The sequence below is a fragment of the Thalassophryne amazonica genome, chromosome 1 (assembly GCF_902500255.1).
Source record: "Thalassophryne amazonica chromosome 1, fThaAma1.1, whole genome shotgun sequence".
NCBI classification, from domain to species: domain Eukaryota; kingdom Metazoa; phylum Chordata; class Actinopteri; order Batrachoidiformes; family Batrachoididae; genus Thalassophryne; species Thalassophryne amazonica.
Genome location: NC_047103.1, coordinates 93,210,222 through 93,232,851, shown reverse-complemented (window position 1 = coordinate 93,232,851; position 22,630 = coordinate 93,210,222). Strand labels below are relative to the sequence as shown.

Here is a 22,630-nt window from a genome sequence, read left to right as displayed (position 1 = left end):
CTGGATCGAGTCCGCTCATAACAGTCAGGTTTCGTCAGCAACCGGCCTCTCCCCATTTGAAGCATGTTTTGGGTACCAGCCCCCACTGTTTCCAGCTGTGGAGGGAGAGGTCGGGGTTCCCTCGGTCCAGGCCCACCTCAGGAGGTGCCGTTGGGTGTGGCGTACAGCCCCCTCTGCCCTGCTGAAAACCCGGACGAGGGCGAAGAGCCATGCAGACCGCCGACACGCCCTAGCCCCAGACTATCAGCCAGGGCAGGAGGTCTGGCTTTCAACCAAGAACATTCCTCTCAACACGGAGTCACCAAAAGTCATGGACAGATACATCGGACCCTTCAAGATCACTAAAGTCATCAGTCCAGCCGCAGTGAAGCTGAAACTCCCAGCTTCACTGCGGATTCACCCCGTGTTTCATGTCTCAAAATTGAAGCCGTACCACACCTCGGACCTCTGCACCCCCGGACCGGCCCCGCCTCCTGCCCGCATCATCGACGGGGATCCTACATGGACAGTCCGCAGGCTCTTGGATGTTCGCCGGAGAGGTCGGGGTCTCCAGTATCTGGTGGACTGGGAAGGTTACGGACCTGAGGAACGCTCCTGGGTGAAATGGAGCTTCATCCTGGATCCGGCCCTCCTGGCCGAGTTCTACCAGCGGCACCCCGACAAGCCTGGTCAGGCGCCAGGAGGCGCCCGTTGAGGGGGGGGTCCTGTTGTGTGGGCCGCCCGAAGAGGAGGTACTGCTGGCCAACGCCAGAGGGCGCCCTGCCTGTAGTCGGGTTTCAGGCACCAGAGGGCGCAGTCACTACCCAGGAGCCACGACTGACAGCTGTCAGCAATCACCATCATCACCACTATAAAAGCCTGGAGGAGACACCACATCTCTGCCGAGATATCAGTTTACCACTCAGGTAATTCTCTCAGCCATTGTTTCTGTGCCGAACGCACATACCTTGTTTGTTCTGAACTTTTTGCAGGAGTACCTGGAACTCAACTTGCAGCTGGAGCTGGGTTTGTGGATGGTGGGGGAGTGACGATCTTCACTCCTCATTCCACTTACGATAAGTAGTAGTTCAGGCTCTGCCGTTAACTGGTTCCAGAGTTGGAGGTGGAGGTGTTCCCTCCAAGTGGATAGACATTGTGAGTTGCTGAATGCTTACTGGGTGTCCACACACCCACCATTAACCTGTTTTTGTTCCTGCCAGCAGTACCGGATCTGACAGCTGAAGCAGAGGCCACCTGGGGACTCGGGACTTGGCAGCTTCAGTGTACTGCAGGTCTTCGTTGGCGGCGGAACCTTGTGGGCCCCGGCTCTTCTCTGGATAGGCGTCTCCTACCCTCGGGCCTGCCCACACGTCACCTGTTGTATTTTGTAATTGACTGTCTAAAAGCAGTATTCGACGTGTTGTGCACATTTGCCACAATAAATTGTATTTATTGGACTATCTATTGACCGTTCATTTGCGCCCCCTGTTGTGGGTCCATGCATCACACTTTCCCCAACAGGAAATACTAATGATCCTGACTTTAATGTCATTGTGGCAACTCATAATATGTGGACAAAAACCCAGTTATGTGATACCGCTATGCGGTTGTGTGTACTGTAATAAAACTGATTGTGGTGCGATTTGGAGGTTATAAGGATTTTGTGTTGATTTTATGGATTTTCTCACTTGGTTATACAGGTGGACCCTCAAAGGGGTTGACATGTATGGCTCGTAGTTGGAAAAGTATGTCTATAGTTGACTTAATATCTTAATATCTCTGTGTGCGTACTGAGGCAGTGACTCATCACGCTCCAAAGGAGCATTTAGGCAGAGCTGTGCAGCAGCACAGAAGGAGAGTGCACAAAAGACCAATTTTGAAGACATAACACAAAGTTAAAAGTTGTATGAAGCTGCAGAAGAAATAAAGACATTTTTTTTTTTTTTTTAAGTGATCCACAGGTGTATGTAATTAAAGCGGCTACTTCATTCTGTATGCAGAACGGCACCGCGCACAAAAGAGCGAGTTTGCAAAAATAAATGGATGAACACAAAGTTAAAAGTGGGATCATGGTGTGAAAATGACTGTGTTTAAAGCCAGGGAAAAAATAAAACAAGCCATGGATGGAAAGGAAGCCAGTGAGAAGGAGCAAGAGGCGGCTCTTCATGAATGGAGAACAGCAGCGTGTGCGCTTGCAAAAGAGCGGTTTTGCAGAAATAAACAGATGAACACAAAGTTAAAAGTGGGATCACGGTGTGTTTCAAGCTGCAGAAGAAATAAAGCCAGCGAGCCGTGGAGCCAGCGAGGAGCACAGAGGCGGCTGTCCAGGAACCCTTGGTTCGGTTCTAGCTGGTCTGGTGCATTACAGGTGGACAGCAGCCTGGCACACAATGCACAACCGCAGGTCTGTACTGGAGCGTCTAATTTTTGGACTGCATTTTAAAAATGTGATATGTTTAAATGCTGCTGTGAATCTGTGAATTGAAAACCCACACTTTAAGGGGACCAGGTGTGGGAGGGCTGGAGGTTTGGACCAAACCCCTGCCTAAACGTGCGCCAACATCGCAGTATCATGGCGCTATCATGGCACTATCACGGCACTACATGGCTTAGTGTGGCTGATGCGAGCCGTTCGCGCCTTTAATGACAGGTCGGTCGTGGCTCACTTGAGGCTGCTACATGGCACATGCGGGGTACAGAGAGGCACATAGAGGCACCTTCATAGCAGATATGTGATCGATGAAAACGTGGGTCATTCTTCGAATAATCACTGACACACCCGTGCGTGGCTCATTATTCATGGCTTATTATTCGGTGGGACCCAGGCTTTAGTGTCCCTACCTATTCTGTCCCATGACAGCTAAGCCATCCATCCTGGTTTGTGCAGTTTCTTTTGTGCAGATTGTTAGATATCCATGTTGCCTGCAATACAAAGAAAGGAGAAGACTTCTCTTTCATTTACAAATCTGCCTTTTGCTAAATGATGAAAATGGACACAAAATTTAACTAATTTGAAATGGCTATGACAGCTGAATTAAACATTGAGACAGACGTGCGGAGGAATTCCGCGCGTCACGGCGGTGCCGCATGGCGCACAGCAACGCCGTGATGAAGCCTCACGGGACATGTTCTGGCATGTCCAGGCACATCCATAATTTCTCGGATAATCACTCGATGGAAAAACCACTGACAGCTGTCTGAACGCCATCTCAAAGCCGTCCTGTGAGACCAAAACGGAGGTGGTTTTGTCTCGCTCCAGTAGCGAATCTATCGTGATGCGCGAAGCCTCCGCTCGCCTTTCCATGACAAAATCAATTGTTAAAAGTGAAATCTGCTGGAAAATGGTTGATGTCCAAGTCTTGTGATAACCAGAGAAATGGCACACGATGGTCACGGATCCAGACAGCCATCCGTTTAGAAATGAAATGGTCGTTCAGCCTGTCGATGGCGGCTTCAAAGTGCAGCGCGCCCCATAGCCACTGGGGGCCGTCCTTAAAGCGACAGTAACACTCCTTATTCTCTACCAAGCCCGTAACATTTTCACCGAAAGCCAGATAAATTTTTAGAATGGTTTCCAGCTGCCAGTCTCTAACAGTTTCTGAAAAAATTCTGATGGAAAAAAAGCCCAAATCATTCCGTCATTTCCTGACAATGAAAATCCGACGAGGAGGCTGGACCACTCCTCACTCAAAGCCTGCTCACAGGCGAATGACACAGCCGACAGGCGTGGAAAAACTCACGCATACGCACGAGGGTTCAAGCTTGTCTGACGCAATCACACGTGATTCAAATCCATATGGTTTTTGAAAAAAATAATAAGGTCAGATACTTTTCCAATAGACCTCGTATATAAATTAAACCTGTTGCATTGAGAAGGGTGTGGCTATAGGATGTGCACTCTGCTCCTGACGTGTGCACGTTCTGCAATAGAGCTTTTTCAGTGACTTCACTTGTAATAACATGTGCTGCCACTGTGGCACAACACAGAAGAAAAACACAGCTCAGCATGGCAATGGTTATTATCCATTTTCCAGTGTATTTGGACATAAAGATCACTCTTTACAACTTACAAGACATCACTTTCTGCATGCAGTACTTCTGTTCAGTGCATGACTGGTGAGGGAGACGCAGGTCTAAAAATATAATTGTTTGTTATAATGTCCGTGACTTCCTGCAACAGGTCATTTTGCCTGTCCCAACAGTCACTGGGCAAGAGATGGGGTACACGCTGGAGAGGTTGCCAGTCTATCATAGGGCCAACATACATAGACAAGCAAACTCATTCACACCTACAATCAATTTAGTTTGAGTTTCCAGTTCACTTAACCTGCATGTCTTTGGAGGTGGGAGGAAACTAAAGCCTGGTTCACACGGCAAGATAATTAGGCCGATATTGGACCCGATCTTCCCCTTCCGACAATCTTAAGGACGCTCCGACAATCATGATGACGCTAAAGATAATGTTATCAGATATTCCTACCATGCGTGGTATGTTAAGAGCGCTCTGATCTGCTCGATAAGACGTCAAGAGCGCTCCAATCACAAATCGGGGCTATCCAACATGTTGGATTGTCTTGGCCTGATATAGCAGTGTGTGTTGTGTCCTCTGACCACAAACGAGCATGCAGCCTGCTGAATGTGATGTGCAGCCAATCAGAAAGCGAGGTGATGGATGTATGGAGCAAAATCTAGAATCAAAACAGCTGTTATGGTTTGCCAGAAAATCCAGTGGTCATCCTGTCTTCACTCCTTTAAAGAACACCTTTTCTTTTTCTTTTTGTACCTTTTTTTTCTCTGTTGTAAATAGTCCACAAACTATCTCCGTTTACTGTGAAGTCATGTTTAATCTCAAGAGATTTTGGGAGATTTCGTGTCTGACCTGGGAATGTTCATGTGTGAAATCTGTTCGTGTGTGGTGGTGTTTTTACCATGTGGCTGAAGACTGCACACTGTACGACCAAACTTATTAGAGCTATGACTTTTTTGTATCTCCATGTGTGTGGTCTCTCAAGTTTTGGAAACCTAGAGACAATTTTAATATCCTGCCTTGTGAACCAAGCATAAGTCAGACTTGAACCTGGAACAGTCTTGCTGTGAGACAACAGAGCAAAGCACACAGTTGCCCTGCTGCCTCAGCTCAGTTGTCTGTGGAATTTTTATTTATTTATTTATTTATTGTGGATTATCATGCACTAACCATAATGTGGAATTTATCATCTGTCACTTTACTGGATTTGTGGCTATTAGACTTTTTTTTAACTGCTACTAATCCCACTGAGGAGAAGCAAACGGTGCAATTTTCAATGTATCTAACAGCCCTGTTGAATTAATTAAAATTGTAAAGTGTAATCATGATTAATCTTTTCCTCTTCACAGTTGCCAGTGAGGCAGGGGGAAGTAATCATTATCCTCTGGGCCGCTTTAGACGTGAGTATATCACCCTATCTAAATGTCTAAATATCTAATCTAAGCAATCCAAAATGTAAGCTTTTCAGATGTTGCCAATGGCGTCAGGACATTTTAACCACCGTTGTTACTTAATATATAAAACACTTTTTGCATTATTAAAACATGAAATGGAAGATGAAACCCCTGAATTGATTTAGTTAAGGCTGAACTGCATCAGACTGTATATTAAGGATATATTATGCATTATATAACAGCTGAGGGAATACTTGTAATTTGATTGGTGGAATGTATGTCACGTGACATGGATTATTCATCCCATTTGTGTTGCATTGCAGGCTTAGCAGGCTTGTGTATAAAACCACCGCAGCGGGATCATTCACGCCTGCCTGACCGTGTGTCCCTCCCGATGTCAGCTTGATGTTTTCGGGGTTCGCTCATTCAGGCTGTTTTGCTGTGATTTGCCCTGATTCCTATTTATTCGTGCTGTGTGTGTGAAGAAGCCTTTAAGGAGGATAATTTCATTTTGGAAGATGAACATGAAGATGAGGGCTTTGGAAAGAATTACAACAACCAAGCCATATTTTGTATTCAACTCATTATCTTGCTGAATTGCTGTGTGCCATAATCATTTGTAACCCTCTGCCTCTGTGGCATTACATGATTTCCTCTGTGTATTTCAAACTTTAACTCCAAATTAATACAAGTCACACAAAATGCTGGATGCTGTCATGTGCTACAAGGTGTAGAAGAAAACATTTTTGAGAAAATGTGGTTTTCATTAACAGAAGCACATCTGTACATCCAAATGCAAACAGTATACATACAATGAAATGACACAGTAAAAGCAGTCCTGCAATATATGCTGCATGCACAATTATTACACAAGTTGTATTCCTGAGAATTAATTTCATTGTTGAACAAATACAGTGCTCTCATTCAATTTAATTAAATAAATTCAAATTTTCCCATCTTGCTTAATTTCATGTTTTACAGTAATTTTAACAAATAAAAAAATTGCAAAAACACGACATTTCAAAATATACAATGATACAAATACAAAATTACCGTTCATTTAAATAACGACAACCCCAATTCCAATGAAGTTGGGACGTTGTGTAAAATGTAATTAAAAACACAATACAATGATTTGCAAATCCTCTTCAACCTATATTCAACTGAATACACCTCAAAGACAAGATATTTAATGTTGAAACTGATAAACATTTTTGTTTATGTGCAAATATTTGCTCATTTTGAAATGGATGCCTACAATACATTTCAAAAAAGTTGGGACAGTGGCAACAAAAGACTGGGAAAGTTGATGAATGCTGAAAGAACACCTGTTTGAAACATTCTACAGGTGAACAGGTTAACTGGAAACAGGTGAGTGTCATGATTGGGTATAAAAAGAGCATCCCCAAAAGGCTCAGCTGTTCACAAGCAAAGATGGGGCTAAAAAGCAGACCAGTTTGGTTCACTTTGGAGCAAGCTGGTGGGATGGTGACCTGTGAATGACCTTTAAAAATAATCTTTAATATCTCAGAAACTAAAGCAGCACAAACAAAAATTTTAATGGCACAAACCAACACAAATGAAGCACTAAAAAAAATAGACCAGTCTGGTTAATTCTGGAGCAAGCTGGGGATGATGGTGACCTCTGAAGGACCTAAAAAAAATATTTAATATCTCAGAAACGAAAGCAGCACAAACAAAAATTTTAATGGCACAAACCAGCACAAACGAAGCACTAAAAAATAGACCAGTTTGGTTCATTTTGGCACAAGCTGGGGGGATGATGATGTCATCACTCAAAAATAAAACTCTTAATATCTCAGAAACTAAAGCAGCACAAACGAAAATTTTAATGGCACAAATCTGCACAAAGGAAGCACTAAAAAATAGACCAGTTTGGTTCATTTTGGAGCAAGCTGGGGGGATGGTGACCTTTGAATGACCTAAAAATAATTTTTAATATCTCAAAAACCATAACAGCACAAACGAAAATTTTAACGGCACAAATCTGCACAAACGAAGCACAAACCACTCAGTATGTTTGCTTGGATTTTTTATGTGGATGGGGGGGTCAGCTTTACAGAGCTCTTGCAAGTAACATAAACAATACATATATTAAGTTTGCTCCTTTTACCTTTGTTAAATCACATTTATGACTAGAAATGCGACTCATTTTTGTTATTTTTTTTAATTAAAATGTGAGGAAATAAGGAAATGTATCATAATACAGGCATAACTGGAAAATAATTAACAAATATACAAATGAAGCAGGTTTTGCCAAATCTATAGTGTACTATTTATTTGAATTTCATTAGGAATTTAACCGACTCAGGTGAGTTTACACATAACATCCGTTTGAACAACACATTAGCTCCAATGAACTCGGCCATTTTCATACCAGACGATACCACACATGAGGAGCAGAGTTTCGCTCTGTGTGTATTGCATATGCATTTCTTGCACTGGGTGCAGTATATTGTGTTTTTCTGTCCATCTTGGGTCCACACACTTCACAGACTAGTCCTGGCTGCTGAAGGGCCGGTCCTGAGGTTCTTTCAAACTTCAGAGCTGGCTAATGCTAATCCTTCTCTACAAACTCAGTGTCAGACTCTGAATGTTTAGAAATGTGATCCTCACAATCGAAACTTCTTTCTCTGCATCACCATCAAAACCCTCTGTCTCTTCCAATATCAACTGTAAAGCAGCCTGAACAGAGAATCACTTTGCCATCTTGATCACTTATGGTATGGAACCATGCTGACAGTGTCAGGTCCCCAAGGTTAGGGACAGAGGGGAAATGTATGTGAAAGTGGGTGCAGTCACTGCACAATGTTGAAACCTTGTGCGGGAACAGTGGGTGCTCACAAAAAGGGCCCATTCACCTGCTTCACTCCGCTCCACTCCACTCCACTCACTCACTCACTCAAAGGCTCAGAGAGCAGAAAGGAAGAATGAGGGTGCTTTCCACACTTTCAATCGCCCTGGGTCCAGTGGGCCCGAAGACCCTGTATTTAATATAAATGTGAAGGGGGGGGGGGGGGGTATACAGGGGGCGTCATTGAAAATGTTTTCTGATTTATGTTCCTCAGAGAAGATGAGCCAAGGCCAATGAATCTTAGTTTGAAAAAATAATTATTTGTGTCATTTTTCTAAAGCTAAAACTGAAAATGGGTCCCACAGAGCTGAAGACCTTATAAGGGTTCAAAGATACATGTGTCGTGAGCTTTCTTACACACCTGGTCAATCTGATGCTCAAAGGCTAGTCCACTGTCAATAAAAGTCCCAAGGTATTTATAGTTCTGTACAATTTCCACAGCCAGACCATGTATAATTACAGGGGAAATGGCACCCTGTTTTTTCCTAAAATCAATTATCATCTCTTTGGTTTTGTTCACATTGGTATATAAAAAGGACAATTTACACCAGCTGATAAAATCTGACACCACAGGGCCATGGTCTTGGTCATCTGAATTTAAAAGAGACACAGTGACAGAATCACCAGCAAATTTAACAATAAATCTTCCTTGGTGTTGACTTTGGCACATGTTAGTATCAAATTAAATCAAATCAATTTTATTTATATAGCGCCAAATCACAACAAACAGTTGCCCCAAGGCGCCTTATATTGTAAGGCAAGGCCATACAATAATTACAGTATATAGAACAAATAAAAGAGGTGAAAGGACACAACCCTGTGGTGAACCAGTAGAGGAGATTTTAATTTGTTCATGCCATTTCAAATTCAAAAAAGTAATTTAGACTTCTCAATGCAGTTTGATACAACTTGAGATAAGTTAAATAAAAATATCAATGCAAAGATGATGGGTTGCATAAGTAATGATCCCCTTTAGTATAACACACGTAAATCATTATTTTTATTACCAGTTTTCTTTAAGCCCCGTTTACACAGTGCTGGTAAGAGCTCCCGGAAGCGTCCCGGAAGAGTTTTTGGCTCCTCCGGGCCCTCTTAGGGATCACACTCCGTTGTTAACGCCGGTGCTAGGGGGCGTGGCTTAGTTCCGGCTTTACCGGGAATCATCAAAAAAATTATTCAACATGTTGAATAATTCCGGGAGTGCTCCCGGAGAAGACCGGAGAATTCGCGTGACGACGGAGACAACGCGAACAACGGCGTTTGATACTTTTTAATCGTCATTTCATCCTTTCTCTTCCTGTAGTGCCGCAGTTTACACCACCATTATTCAGCGGCCGGCGTTGTATCCATAATCAATGGTGTTCAGAACGGCGACAGAGGTGGTCAAAACGGCGGCGCTAGCGGACAGTACGCCGTTCTATATGCCACCTCCCGGTTAAAATGGCGTTCCAGTATAAAAAGTATAGTATAAAAAGAAGAAACAGAAGAAGAAGAAACAGATAATAATAATAAAAAAATATGATCCTGGAGTAACGCAGGATTTACCCTGTTTGCCTGGGTAAAAACCTGGGTATTAACTAGCGGTAAAAAGTATAAAAAGAAGAAACAGAAGAAGAAGAAGAAACAGAAGAAGAAGAAGAAACAGAAGAAGAAGAAGAAGAAACATAATAAAAAAAATATATATGATCCTGGAGTAACGCAGGATTTACCCTGTTTGTCTGGGTAAAAACCTGGGTATTAACCAGCAGTATACAGGGCTTTATTGGCATCAGCAGAACACCGCCATTCTCACCCGCGTCTTAACCTGCGATTGTAAGGGATAGAACTGGGTATTAACCCCCGTTGCCTGACGTGTGTCGGATGCTACGGCGTCAAAACATCGCTTTATTTGGCGGATTTTGCGGCGTTTTATCCGCCTATTTGCAGATAGTACAGCGGTCAAAACGCCGGCAAAGTGCTCCACCGCTTTCCACTGCGAAAACAGCCGGAACTACCGCGAACTTCGGTCTACGTACTACCCGCCGACTAAACCGTCTATGCGTAAATGGGGCTTTAGACAAGTCAGGGGATGGATACATGAACATTTCCGATTTTTTTCATTTTTCATTTATTTATATAGCTCCAAATCACAACAGAGTTGTCTCTAGGCGCTTCACACCAGTAAGGTCTAACCTTACTACAACCCCTATTTCAATGAAGTTGGGAAGTTGTGTAAAATGTAAATAAAAACAGAATACAGTGATTTGTACATCCTCTTCAACCTATATTGAATTGAATACACCACAAGACTGTCAGGATTCGTGGTCGCGTGACACAGAAGGTGTTTGGACACAAATGCAAACTCTCAGACGATGCGGTGTACTAATAATCTTTATCTTACAGACAGTCCAGGGTCCGGTACACAGAAAGGCAGGCCGCGTAGCAAAGGTACAGATGAGGGCAAGGCAAAATACGTGGTCAGGAACAGGCTGAGGTCGAAGGCACAGTGAGACACAATATCAGAGTTAGAGGCAGAGAGCAAAATCCGGAAAAGCAGAACAAAGTCAAAAAACACTGAGGTATACGAGACGAGAACAGGGCTGGAACGAAGATACGAAGATCAACGAGCTGGCACCGCGGTGAGGGAAGCGAGTGCTAAATAACAGGTGATGAAACAAGGTGCACATATGCAACAAAGATGAGGGAAGCAGGTGCAAGATAGCACAGTGGAGACAACACAAAGTGGAGTGATGTAAGATGCAAAGACACGTGAGCCAGAGTAAGGAGCGTGAGTGGATAAATACACTAAACAGAATGAGTGAGGGACGATGACATGACACAGGTCCAGTGACGTGGAGTGAAAAAGAAGCAGATCAAAAGCAAAAGGAGTCAGTGAATGAAAACCAATGGTGAAAGTATAACATGCCCACAGACCACCAAAAGGAAATATGAATCGAATAAAGGGCAAACTAGGAAACAGAGTGACAGACCTAAAAATAGCACAAGAATACGACTAAAAAACACCACTTGAACTGAATCTCAATCTGACATCACAGACAGAGGAAATAAATGGTAAATGGACTGCATTTATATAGCGCTTTTCCATCTGCATCAGACGCTCAAAGCGCTTTACAATTATGTCTCACATTCACCCCGATGCATACAAGACGCTCACTACACACCGGGAGCAATAGGGGATTAAAGGCCTTGCCCAAGGGCCCTTAGTAATTTTCCAGTCAGGCGGGGATTTGAACCCATCATCTTCTGGACTCAAGCCCAACACCTTAACCACTAGACCATCACCAAATAAGACAGAACCGATTAGAAGAAGAACAGAAACAAAACCAGAACCTACAGTAAAACAATGGAAAGACAAGAACCAATGATCGCAGAAAACAAAAAGAATACAACAAGATAATAAAACACCAAAGATACATAATAAATGCACCCAGAGAAAACATAATACAAAATGATCAAAAGGGTAACCAAAAGGATCAAATCCGGGGAGGCAGATGACAATAGGGTACAAACCCATAACCTCGCCCTGAGCCTGGACCCACCCTGACAAAGACAAGATATTTAATGTTCAAACTGATAAACTTTGTTGTTTTGTGCAAATGCTCATTTTGAAATGGATGCCTGCAACACATTTCAAAAAAGATGGGACGGGGCAACAAAAGACTGGAAAAGTTGATGAATGCTCAAAGAACACATAATTGGAAACAAGTGAGTGTCATGATTGGGTATAAAAGGCCCATCCCCAAAAAGGCTCAGCCATTCACAAGCAAAGATGTGACGAGGATCACCACTTTGTGAACAACTGCATGAAAAAATAGTCCAAAAGTTTAAGAACAATGTTTCTCAACGATCAATTGCAAGGAATTTAGGGATTCCATCATCTACATAAAGTCCATAATATAATCAGAAGATTCAGAGAATCTGGAGAACTTTCTACACATAAGCGGCAAGGCCAAAAACCAACATTGAATGCCCGTGACCTTCGATCCCTCAGGCGGCACTGCATTAAAAATCAACATCATTGTGTAAAGGATCTTACCGCATGGGCTCAGGAACAATTCAGAAAGCAGTTTGTCGCTACAAGTGCAAGTTAAAACTCTACCATGCAAAGTGAAAGCCATACATCAACAACATCCAGAAACACCACCGCCTTCTCTGGGCCCGAGCTCATTTGAAATGGACAGACGCAAAGTGGAAAAGTGTGCTGTGGTCTGATGAGTCCACATTTTAAATTGTTTTTGGAAATCATGGACGTTGTGTCCTCCGGACAAAACAGGAAAAAGACGATCCAGATTGTTACCAGCGCAAAGTTCAAAAGCCAGCATCTGTGATGGTATGGGGGTGTGTTAGTGCCCATGGCATGGGCAACTTACACATCTGTGATGGCACCAACAATGCAGAAAGGTACATCCAGGTTTTGGAGCAACACATGCTGCCGTCCAAGCAACGTCTTTTCAGGGACGTCCCTGCTTATTTCAGCAAGACAATGCCAAGCCACATTCTGCACGTGTTACAACAGCGTGGCTTTGTAGTAGTAGTGCAGCAGCTAAGGGACACATTTTAGGGGGATCATGCACGTTTATACAAAAGCGCCAAAACTTTATCAGAGGTACTTTATAGTGTCCTGAAGTATATAAGATCGGGAGACATTGAATCCATAAACATCTACACTCTAAAAACTTGGGTTTAAGAGATTAACCATTTTCAGCCTTCTACAGCATATAATTCATGACAAACTCTTATCCAGATGTCTTTTTAAGTTCATAATATCAACTTGAAGGTTATGAAAAATGTATTAAGACTAAGTAGGGATGCTTCGAATGTACTTCAGTGTGCTTACACTCTTAGAAAAAGCGTTAATCTAGAGAAAGTGACTAAATATTGTCTAACTCGTGAATATCAATATACCTATGCAATATAGCTGTTTGCGAGCATAGGGCAAAGGAAAGATGCTACTCATGCACTCTAACATATTTACACTCTAAAATAACAACAGTGTTTGAACGGAAAGAAATGCTTTTTTATTAATTACAAGAAATCAATTTTGTTTTTATGGCCATAACCATTTAGTTTACAATTTAAAACACTCAGTTTACCGTATGCTATATCTTCCATAACATAAAATCATGACTCTATATTTAATTTAATTAAAGTGACTGAAAGCTGTTTACATGCATAGAAAAAGAAAGTATGCTACAAATGCACTTAAACATAGTTTACACTCTTAAAAAATAATGGTAAATTAATGTTACAATTTAAGAACACTGTAGTTCTATAACAGTTACTTCTATAACTTAGATTCTGCATGACTATTTATGTTCAAATCCAGTGACACAAAAACTGTAGCACACTACTAGAAGGAGTAAACATTTAAACATTTCTCATTATGGTTAACTCCAAAACCATATCTAAATACATAACTAGTATAAAGAAACTAGACATGCCCATCTTTCACTCCTGGTAGCATGCACCCCGACATACACATAGTTCTGTGCAAGAGAGGCTTATTGTTGTGCATTTGCATGGTTTCTTGCATTGTTTTTTACAGGAACATTGGATCAGTTCTTTGCAATGCTTTGATGCCTCTGGCTTATCAGTCCAATGTGGCTTCCAGCCATCCTCATCTTGCACCCAGTCCCAACCAGAAGGACTAGAAAGTACTGGCGAAAGAACTGGTTGTAGTAGCCATTCTCTACAGCTTAACAATGTCCAATCTTGATCACTGGCCCCCTACATAATAACCATATGATCGTATTGTCATATGAATAGCAAAATATACCCTGTATTATAACCATGCAAATACCCTTTTAAAAAAAAGCAGGATACAGGGCTAAAATCAAATGTCTCCCGCTTTCACATGACTTAATATAACCTAAAGAGTCCCTGGACAAAGTTTGGCGCTTTTGTAAAAAAGTGCACGATTCTATCCCTTAACTGCTGGACTATACTAGTAAAAGAGTGTGGGTACTAGACTGGCCTGCCTGCAGTCCAGACCTATCGCCCATTGAAAACGTGTGGCGCATTATGAAGCGCAAAATACAACAACGGAGACCCCAGGAACAACTGAAGTCCTACATCAAGCAAGAATGGGAAAGAATTCCAGCTTCAACAATTAGTGTCCTCAGTTCCCAAATGCTTGAGTGTTGTTAGAAGGAAAGGTGATGTAACAGAGTGGCAAACATACTACTGTCTTGTTGGGGTCTGCGTTGTCGCTGTATTTTGGGTGGTTTAGGTACTGTTCCTCATGTCCTGTGTGAGAATACGCATGCTTCTTCTGCTTGGGTCCTGTTGTATGTGTAGGTGTGTGTGTTTGCACGACCTTTATATGGGTTATGGGAGTATTAATGTGCGTGTTGTGAATGAGTGTGCAAGAATGCACATGAGCATGCATGGGTCTTCAAAGGGTGTGTGTTTGCACAACTTACGTTTGTCTGGCGTGGACGTGCTTCTTCCTCCTATACCCTGTGTGTGTGTGTATGGAATGAGAAGTTTAGATCATCGTGCGTGGGGGTACATGGTGCTGTTGTGTTTACCTTTTCCTATAGCTCCTGGTTTACAGATGCGCCCGAATGTTGTCATGGTTACACTTGGTATCAGAGTGCAGCATTTGGTCAGTTGTCTGCTGCGAGGGTCCCGCCTCCTCGCACACTTATGTTTTCTTCTGTTTTTATTTCCTCACATTCTTGGTATTTCTTGTATTTTTATATCTGAATTATTTGAAGTAGTTTTTTCTTCTGATGTTTTCTGCCTATAATGTTCCCTCGTGTGCTCTTACAGGAATGGCACTTTATTCTTAATTTATTCATGACCTGGGTTTATTTTCTATGGTGATCAGTTGTTTTCTTGTCTTTTAAGACTACTGTGAGCCTGGGTTTATTTTCTATAGTGATCAGCTGTTTCCTTGTCTTTTGAGACAACTGTGAGCCTGGATTTATTTTCTGTGTTTCCCCTGATCCTCACATGCATTGGTTCTTCCTGATTACTCACACCTGAGTTCAGTCAACCCAAATGTATTTAATCACATTTGTTTGCTCTCTCACTGGGGGCTGTTTGTTTCTGTAAAGCTCAGTTTTGCTTTGACACCTTTGCCAGTCACCTCATCTCCGACGGTTTGTACGAGGTCTGTCAATAAAGTAACGGCCCTTTTTATTTTTTTCAAAAACTATATGAATTTGATTCATATGTTTTTACGTCAGACAAGCTTGAACCCTCATGCGCATGCGTGAGTTTTTCCACGTCTGTCAGTGACGTCATTTGCCTGTGAACACGCCTTGTGGAAGGAGTGGTCCCGCCCCCTCATCGGATTTTCATTGTCTGGAAATGGCGGAATGATTTGGACTTTTTTTCCATCAGAATTTTTTCAGAAGCTGTTAGAGACTGGCACCTGGAAACCATTTGAAAAATTTATCTGGCTTTCGGTGAAAATTTTACGGGCTTCACAGAGAATAAGGATTGTTACTACAGCTTTAAGGACGGCTTTAAGGACACTCGGCACGCCGCGCTCCGAGCTGCGACGACGAGACAGAAAACGCCAGATCATTTCTAAGCTGATGGCTCTGAGGATACGAGACCATCGTGTGCACTTTCTCTGGTTATCACAAGAGCTGGACATCAGCCATTTTCCGGCAGATTTCACTTTTAACAAGAGATTTTGTCATAGAAAGCCGCGCGGAGGCTTCGTGCGTAACGACCAATTCGCTGTTTGAGCGAGACAAAGAACACCTCCATTTCGGCGTGTCATGGGACAAGTTTGGACATGCCTATCTCATCTTTGTCTCGCTCAAACAGCGAATTGGTCGTTACGCACGAAGCCTCTGCGCGGCTTTCCATGACAAAATCTCTTGTTAAAAGTGAAATCTGGCGGAAAATGGCTGATGTCCAGCTCTTGTCATAACCAGAGAAAGAGCACACAATGGTCTCGTATCCACAGAGCCATCAGCTTAGAAATGATCTGGCATTTTCTGTCTCGTCGTCGCAGCTCGGAGCGCGGCGTGCCGAGTGTCCTTAAAGCCTTCCTTAAAGCTGTAGTAACAATCCTTATTCTCTGTGAAGCCCGTAAAATTTTCACCGAAAGCCAGATAAATTTTTCAAATGGTTTCCAGGTGCCAGTCTCTAACAGCTTCTGAAAAAATTCTGATGGAAAAAAAGTCCAAATCATTCTGCCATTTCCAGACAATGAAAATCCGACGAGGGGGCGGGACCACTCCTTCCACAAGGCATGCTCACAGGTGAATGACGTCACCGACAGGCGTGGAAAAACTCATGCATGAGCATGGGGGTTCAAGCTTGTCTGACGTAAAAACATATGAATCAAATCCATATAGTTTAAAAAAAAATAAAAAGGTCCGTTACTTTATTGACAGACCTCACAAGTGTCCTTGCTGTCTCTTTTGGACAGTAGTTTTATGTTATGGACTTTTTGCACTCTAATTTTGGTTTTGGTCACTTGGATGTTTTTAGTTTTTGTCTTTGAAGACACTTGTTTTTGGTGCTGAGATTTTGGGGCCTCTGTTTGTTACCTGTTTTTGAGAAGAAATAAAGTTTTTGTTTTTCACTTACCTTTTGTGTCTCAGCTACACTGCATTTTGAGGTCCAGCTCAGTTCCTGGGGTTTAATACCATAACACTGTCCCAGCTTTTTTGAAACGTGTTACAGGCATCCATTTCAAAATGAGCAAATATTTGCACAAAAACAACAAAGTCTATCAATATGAACATTAAATAGCTTGTCTTTGTGGTGTATTCAACTGAATATAGGTTGAAGAGGATTTGCAAATCATTGTATTCTATTTTTATTTACATTTTACACAACATCCCAACTTCATTGGAATTGGGGTTGTAACCCCCTGAGCAACAGTGGTAAGGAAAAACTCAGACCAGACCAGACTCAAAGGGGTGAGCCTCTGCTTGGGCCATGCTACAGACATAAAATACAGAACAATTCACAAAACGAATATACAGGAAAAGCTGTTGGTGTACAGGACAGGGGGGGGTCTCCAGCACAATTACCACACCCATCTCTGGATGGAGCTGCACCTTAAACAGAGAGAAAAAACAGAATCAAGCATCAGAAAGACAAAAAATACAGTATAATAGTATAGTAATATAGTATAATATAGTATAATAAAAGTCCCAGAATTTAGGTAAAGTTGAGGCTGCGGCACACTCCGTTGCTGATAAAATGAATTAAAACAGTGAAAATCATAGAACTATACTATGCCAGTATGCTAGCCATATGAAAGGGAAAAAGTCTGTCTTAAGTCTGGACTTGAAAGCCTCCACAGAATCTGTTTTATTGACGCAGGGAGATCATTCCACAGAACAGGGGCACAATAAGACGCGCAGACTTCTTTTTCACCCTAGGGACACAAAGTAGTCCTGCACCCTGAGAACGCAGAGCCCGGGCGGGTACATAAGGTTTAATTAGGTCAGCTAGGTAGGGAGGTGCCAGTCCGTGAACAATTTTATAGACTAGTAGCAGAACCTTAAAATCTGATCTCACTGGGACAAGAAGCCAGTGAAGGGATGCCAAAAAGGGCGTAATGTGGTCGAACTTTCTGCTTTGTGTCAAAAGTCTGGCAGCAGCATTTTGAACCAACTGGAAAACCCTAATGCTAGACTGCGGTAAACCAGAAAATAAAACATTGCAGTAGTCCAATGTCGAAGAGAGAAACGCATGGATCAGGGTCTCAGCATCAGCCATAGACAGGATAGGACAAATATTCACTATATTTCGCAAGTGGAAGAAAGCAGTCCTCGTAATATTTCTAATGTGGAGGCCAAAGGACAACGTAGGATCAAAAATTACCGCAAGGTTCCTCACTTTGTCCATGTGATGTATGACACACAAGCCTAGGCTCAGCGTTAACTGGTCAATTTGATGCAGATGTCTCACTGTACCAAAAACCATCATTTCAGTCTTATCAGAGTTTAACAGTATGAAGTTTCTAGACATCCAGCTTCACACTGATGCAAGGCAATCTTCTAAGGATTTTATGTGAACGAGATTACCAGCAGTTATCGGCATGTATAACTGAGTATCATCAGCATAGCAGTGAAAGGTAATCCCAAAGCGCCACAATATGTGCCCAAGGGGCGCTATATAAAGGGAGAAAAGCAGGGGCATAAGACGGACCCCTGTGGAACCCCAAATTTCATGTCACTAAGGTTAGAGGTAGTGTTACTGTACAGAACACAGTGAGAATGACTGGTCAAGTATGACGTCAACCATGCAAGGGCACTCCCAGTAATCCCAAAATAATTTTCCAGCCTATCAAGTAGAATATGATGATCCACGGTATCAAATGCAGCACTGAGAACTAACAGCATAAGGACCATCGTGGTGTCCAAATCGATTGCAAGCAGAAGATCATTCTCCACTTTAATGAGAGCCGTTTCTGTGAAATGATATTTTATAAAAGCAGACTGGAGTGGCTCAGAGAGATTATTCTCAGTAAAATAATCCATGAGCTGCCATGAAACCACTTTTTTCCAGAATTTTAGAGCAAAATGATAGCTTTGATATCGGCCAATAGTTTTTGAGTACACTAGGGTCAAAATTAGGTTTCTTAAGTAATGGTTTAATCACTGCAGATTTGAAACATTTCAGAACAGATCGAGAAGTTAAAAAAGATTAATAATTTCCAGCACAGTTGGACCAAGAGTGGGCCACAGGTCCTTAAACAGCTTTGTTGGTATCGGATCAAATAAACAGGTTGTGCTTTTTGTTGACGTTACGAGTTTCATCAGCATGTCTAGAGAGATACTATCAAATTCTAAATCTAAGTAATACCTCAGTAATGGAGCCCACCTCAATAGCAGGGTGTAGTGGCTGGGTTAAGGCATGCTGGGATATGTTTAACCTAATGTCTTCTATTTTCTTCTCAAAGTAATCATAGGAAATCTTGTGCTGTAAAATGAGAGTGAACTACAGGTGGTTGACCTTGAATAAGTGTTGTCACCGTGTTGAACAAGAACTTGAGTTGTGCTTATTTTTGTTAATCAAATCAGAGTAATAGGTCCACTTTGTAGCCAATAATGCATGCTTATAGTCTAAGATAGCATCACGCCACGCAAGGTGGAATACTTCTAATTTTGAACAACGCCATTTCTGTTCTAGACCTCTAGCCTTATGTTTGAGGTCACACAGGTAATCACTGAACCAAAGTGACTGTGTTTTTGGGGGGCGCAATTTTAACAAAGGTGGTGCAATCATGTTGAGTGTAGTTTTGAGCACAGACTTTAAACTGTCCACAAGACTGTCTACTGATTGGGTATTTGCCAAATGTGAAGCTAAGACATCAGGCAGTCTTGCTTTGAGTTTAGTCTTAGTTGAGGAGTTGATGCATTGCCGTAGTGATAAATAAGGCTGTTGTTCCACAAAACATGGCAGCGAAACTGTAAACTTAATAAGTGAGTGATCAGAGACCACTGATGTAAGAGGCCTAAAGTTAGTGAATACGTTTTGGACTTTATCTACATAAATTATTAGGAAATATAAACAGTATGGCACTCTATGGTAAATCTGTGTGGAGTAGATAGCTCTCAAAAACTGTGACTATGCAAGAAGGAGTGAGGAAAGCCACCAAGACAACCCAAAAGACGTTATAGGCTTATGTGGCTGTGACTGGAGAAATTGTGCGCAGTGCACATTTTGCATCACTACTCTTAGCTTCATAGTGGAGTAGAGTGGAGAAGAATTTTCTTTCACCAAAACATCAAATCCAGGCTGCATCTCAGATGTACCCTCTGGCAAATTGTAGCTGAACTTTCAGGTCTTCTTTTTAAGAAAACCCTCCTCTATACCACTTCATCATTAAGCTGTATATCTGGGGATACAGTTTGGAAACTTTTACAGGGAAGCCTGAATTAGTTTTTGCATTTGAAATGGCATGACCAAATTAAAATATGTGAAATACCAAGGGTGTTGTGTGGGCCGCTGAAGAGGAGGTACTGCTGGCCCACCACCACCAGATGGCACCCTGCTTGAAGTGCGGGCTTCAAGCACGAGAGGGCGTCATAGCAACCGGGAGTGACAGCTGTCACTCGTCATCAGCACCAGCTGTCACTCATCCACATCACATCACCACCACCATAAAGGCCGGACTGCAACTCCACCTCCCCGCCGAGAAATCAGCTACCAGAAGAGATAATTTCTCTGCTAAACTTAACTCTGACTTATAGTCTGATACCTTTTTGCAGCCGTTTTCCTGTAGTGGTGCCTTATTTGTGGGATTGGCGTTTGGTGTGATCAGCGATGGCTTCGCTTCACACTCTAACCAGATAAGTGGTTAGACAGGAGCTGCACGGGTGTGTGATTGGAGGTGGAGGTGCTCCCTCCCAAAAGAACACAGACTGTGGGATTACTGAGTGTGCGAACTCACACTCATCTGTACTGTTTCTGTTCTCTGCCAGCAGTACCAGGTCTGACAGCTGGAGATGGTGGCCACCTGGGGATCCAGGACTTGGCGGCTCCAGTGTTCTTCAGATCCGTTGGCGGTGAGGGCCGTGTGGGATCCAACTCGGTTCTGGACGGACGTCTCCTAACCTCAAGCCTGCCCACACGTCACTCAACATATAATTGTTTGTAGTACCAAAACTGTATTTGTCTGTATTCCGTTGTGCACTTCACAACATTAAATTGTTACTGTTTGGCTTATCCATTGCCCGTTCATTTAACGCCCCCTGTTGTGGGTCCGTGTTCCTACATCTTCACAACAGGATTTCTCGGCCAGCGTCATGGATCCGGAGGGGCGTCAACCATCGCTTGAACAGCCAATGGAAGAGCGAGGTGCACAGGCGTCAGCAGGAGGCGTGTTAGGTGAGCTGCAGCAAATCTTAACTGCTTTCACTGCTCGGTTGGACTTAGTCACCGAGCAGAGCGTTATTCTCAATCGGAGGATGGAGGCTCTCACTGCCCAGGTGGAAGCGTGTGCTCAGGGCGCTGCTGCAGCACCTCCTCCTGCTGACCGAATGCCAGAAACAGACGTTCCACTGGTCGTTCAACGAACCCCCCACCTTCCCCTGAAGCATACATAAGCCCTCCGGAGCCGTACGGAGGCTGTGTTGAGACGTGCGCGGACTTCTTGATGCAGTGCTCGCTCGTCTTTTCACAGCGTCCCGTCACGTACGCGTCAGACACTAGCCGGGTGGCTTACGTTATAAATTTGCTTCGAGGAGAGGCACGCACCTGGGCTACGGCGCTCTGGGAGCAGAATTCCCAGCTCCTAATGACATATACTGGGTTTGTGAGGGAGTTCCGACAGGTGTTCAACCACCCTCATAGAGGCGAAACCACTTCAAGTGTGCTGCTGTCGATAAGACAGGGGTGTCGGAGCGCAGCTAAGTATGCAGTCGACTTCCGCATTGTGGCAGCGCGAGCCAGCTGGAATGCTGTTGCTCTCCGCGCCGCCTTTGTAAACGGACTGTCTCTGGTCCTTAAGGAGCACCTGGTGGCGAAGGACGAGCCGCGGGATTTAGACGGGCTTATCGACCTGGTTATATGGTTAGACAACCGATTAACAGAACACCGACGGGAGCGAGACGAAGGGCGTGGTCAGGCACAAGCCGTCCCTCTTCCTCCCGGGTCCGAAAAGGAGCCGTCTTCCCCACGCTCCACAGCCAGGGTACTCCACGTGACGACAGCTCCCCCTGCTGACGTTGCTATGGAAACGAGCAGGGCCAAAAGGCGATCAGATCAGAGACAAAGGAGGCGGGCCCTGGGGAGTGTTTCTCTGCAGCTCAACCGAGCACACACAGACAAAATGCCCCAAACGGTCAATACAGCAGCACTCGATCTTAGAGACTGGGCTAAGGGTGGGTCACAATACCCACGTGGGGAGACCCCGAAAATCTGCACGCATCCCAGTCACGATCCTGAGTGGGGATCTAACCCTTCACGCCCCAGCACTGGTGGACACGGGGTCGGAGGGGAATCTGCTGGACAGCAGATGGGCAAGGGAAGTCGGGCTCCCTCTAATGGCTCTACCTTCACCTTTGAAGGTACGGGCACTAGATGGCACCCTTCTTCCATTAATCACACACCAGACACAGCCAGTGACATTGGTGGTGTCTGGTAATCACAGGGAGGAGATTGTGTTTTATGTAACACCTTCTACCTCCCGTGTGATATTGGGTTATCCTTGGATGATAAAACACAATCCCCGGATTGATTGACCGTCTGGGGTTGTGACTCAGTGGAGCGAAACCTGCCACCGGGAATGTCTCGGATCCTCGGTTCCGCCTGGTGTGACAGCTAGTGAGGAGGTTAAAGTTCCCCCTAATCTGACGGCGGTGCCAAGTGAGTACCACGATCTTGCTGACGTTTTCAGCAAAGATCTGGCGCTCACCCTTCCCCCCA

The 22,630-nt window shown here is 43.6% G+C and overlaps 1 protein-coding gene across 1 annotated transcript in view; it reads left to right on the top strand.

Moving 5' to 3' along the window:
* Positions 1–22,630, top strand: part of LOC117509399 (calcium/calmodulin-dependent 3',5'-cyclic nucleotide phosphodiesterase 1C-like) — a 296,954-nt gene that overhangs the window by 23,161 nt on the left and 251,163 nt on the right. The window contains exon 2 of the mRNA XM_034169110.1: positions 5,356–5,406. Within this exon, the coding sequence (XP_034025001.1) occupies positions 5,356–5,406 (51 nt within the window). The remainder of the gene's footprint in view (positions 1–5,355; positions 5,407–22,630) is intronic.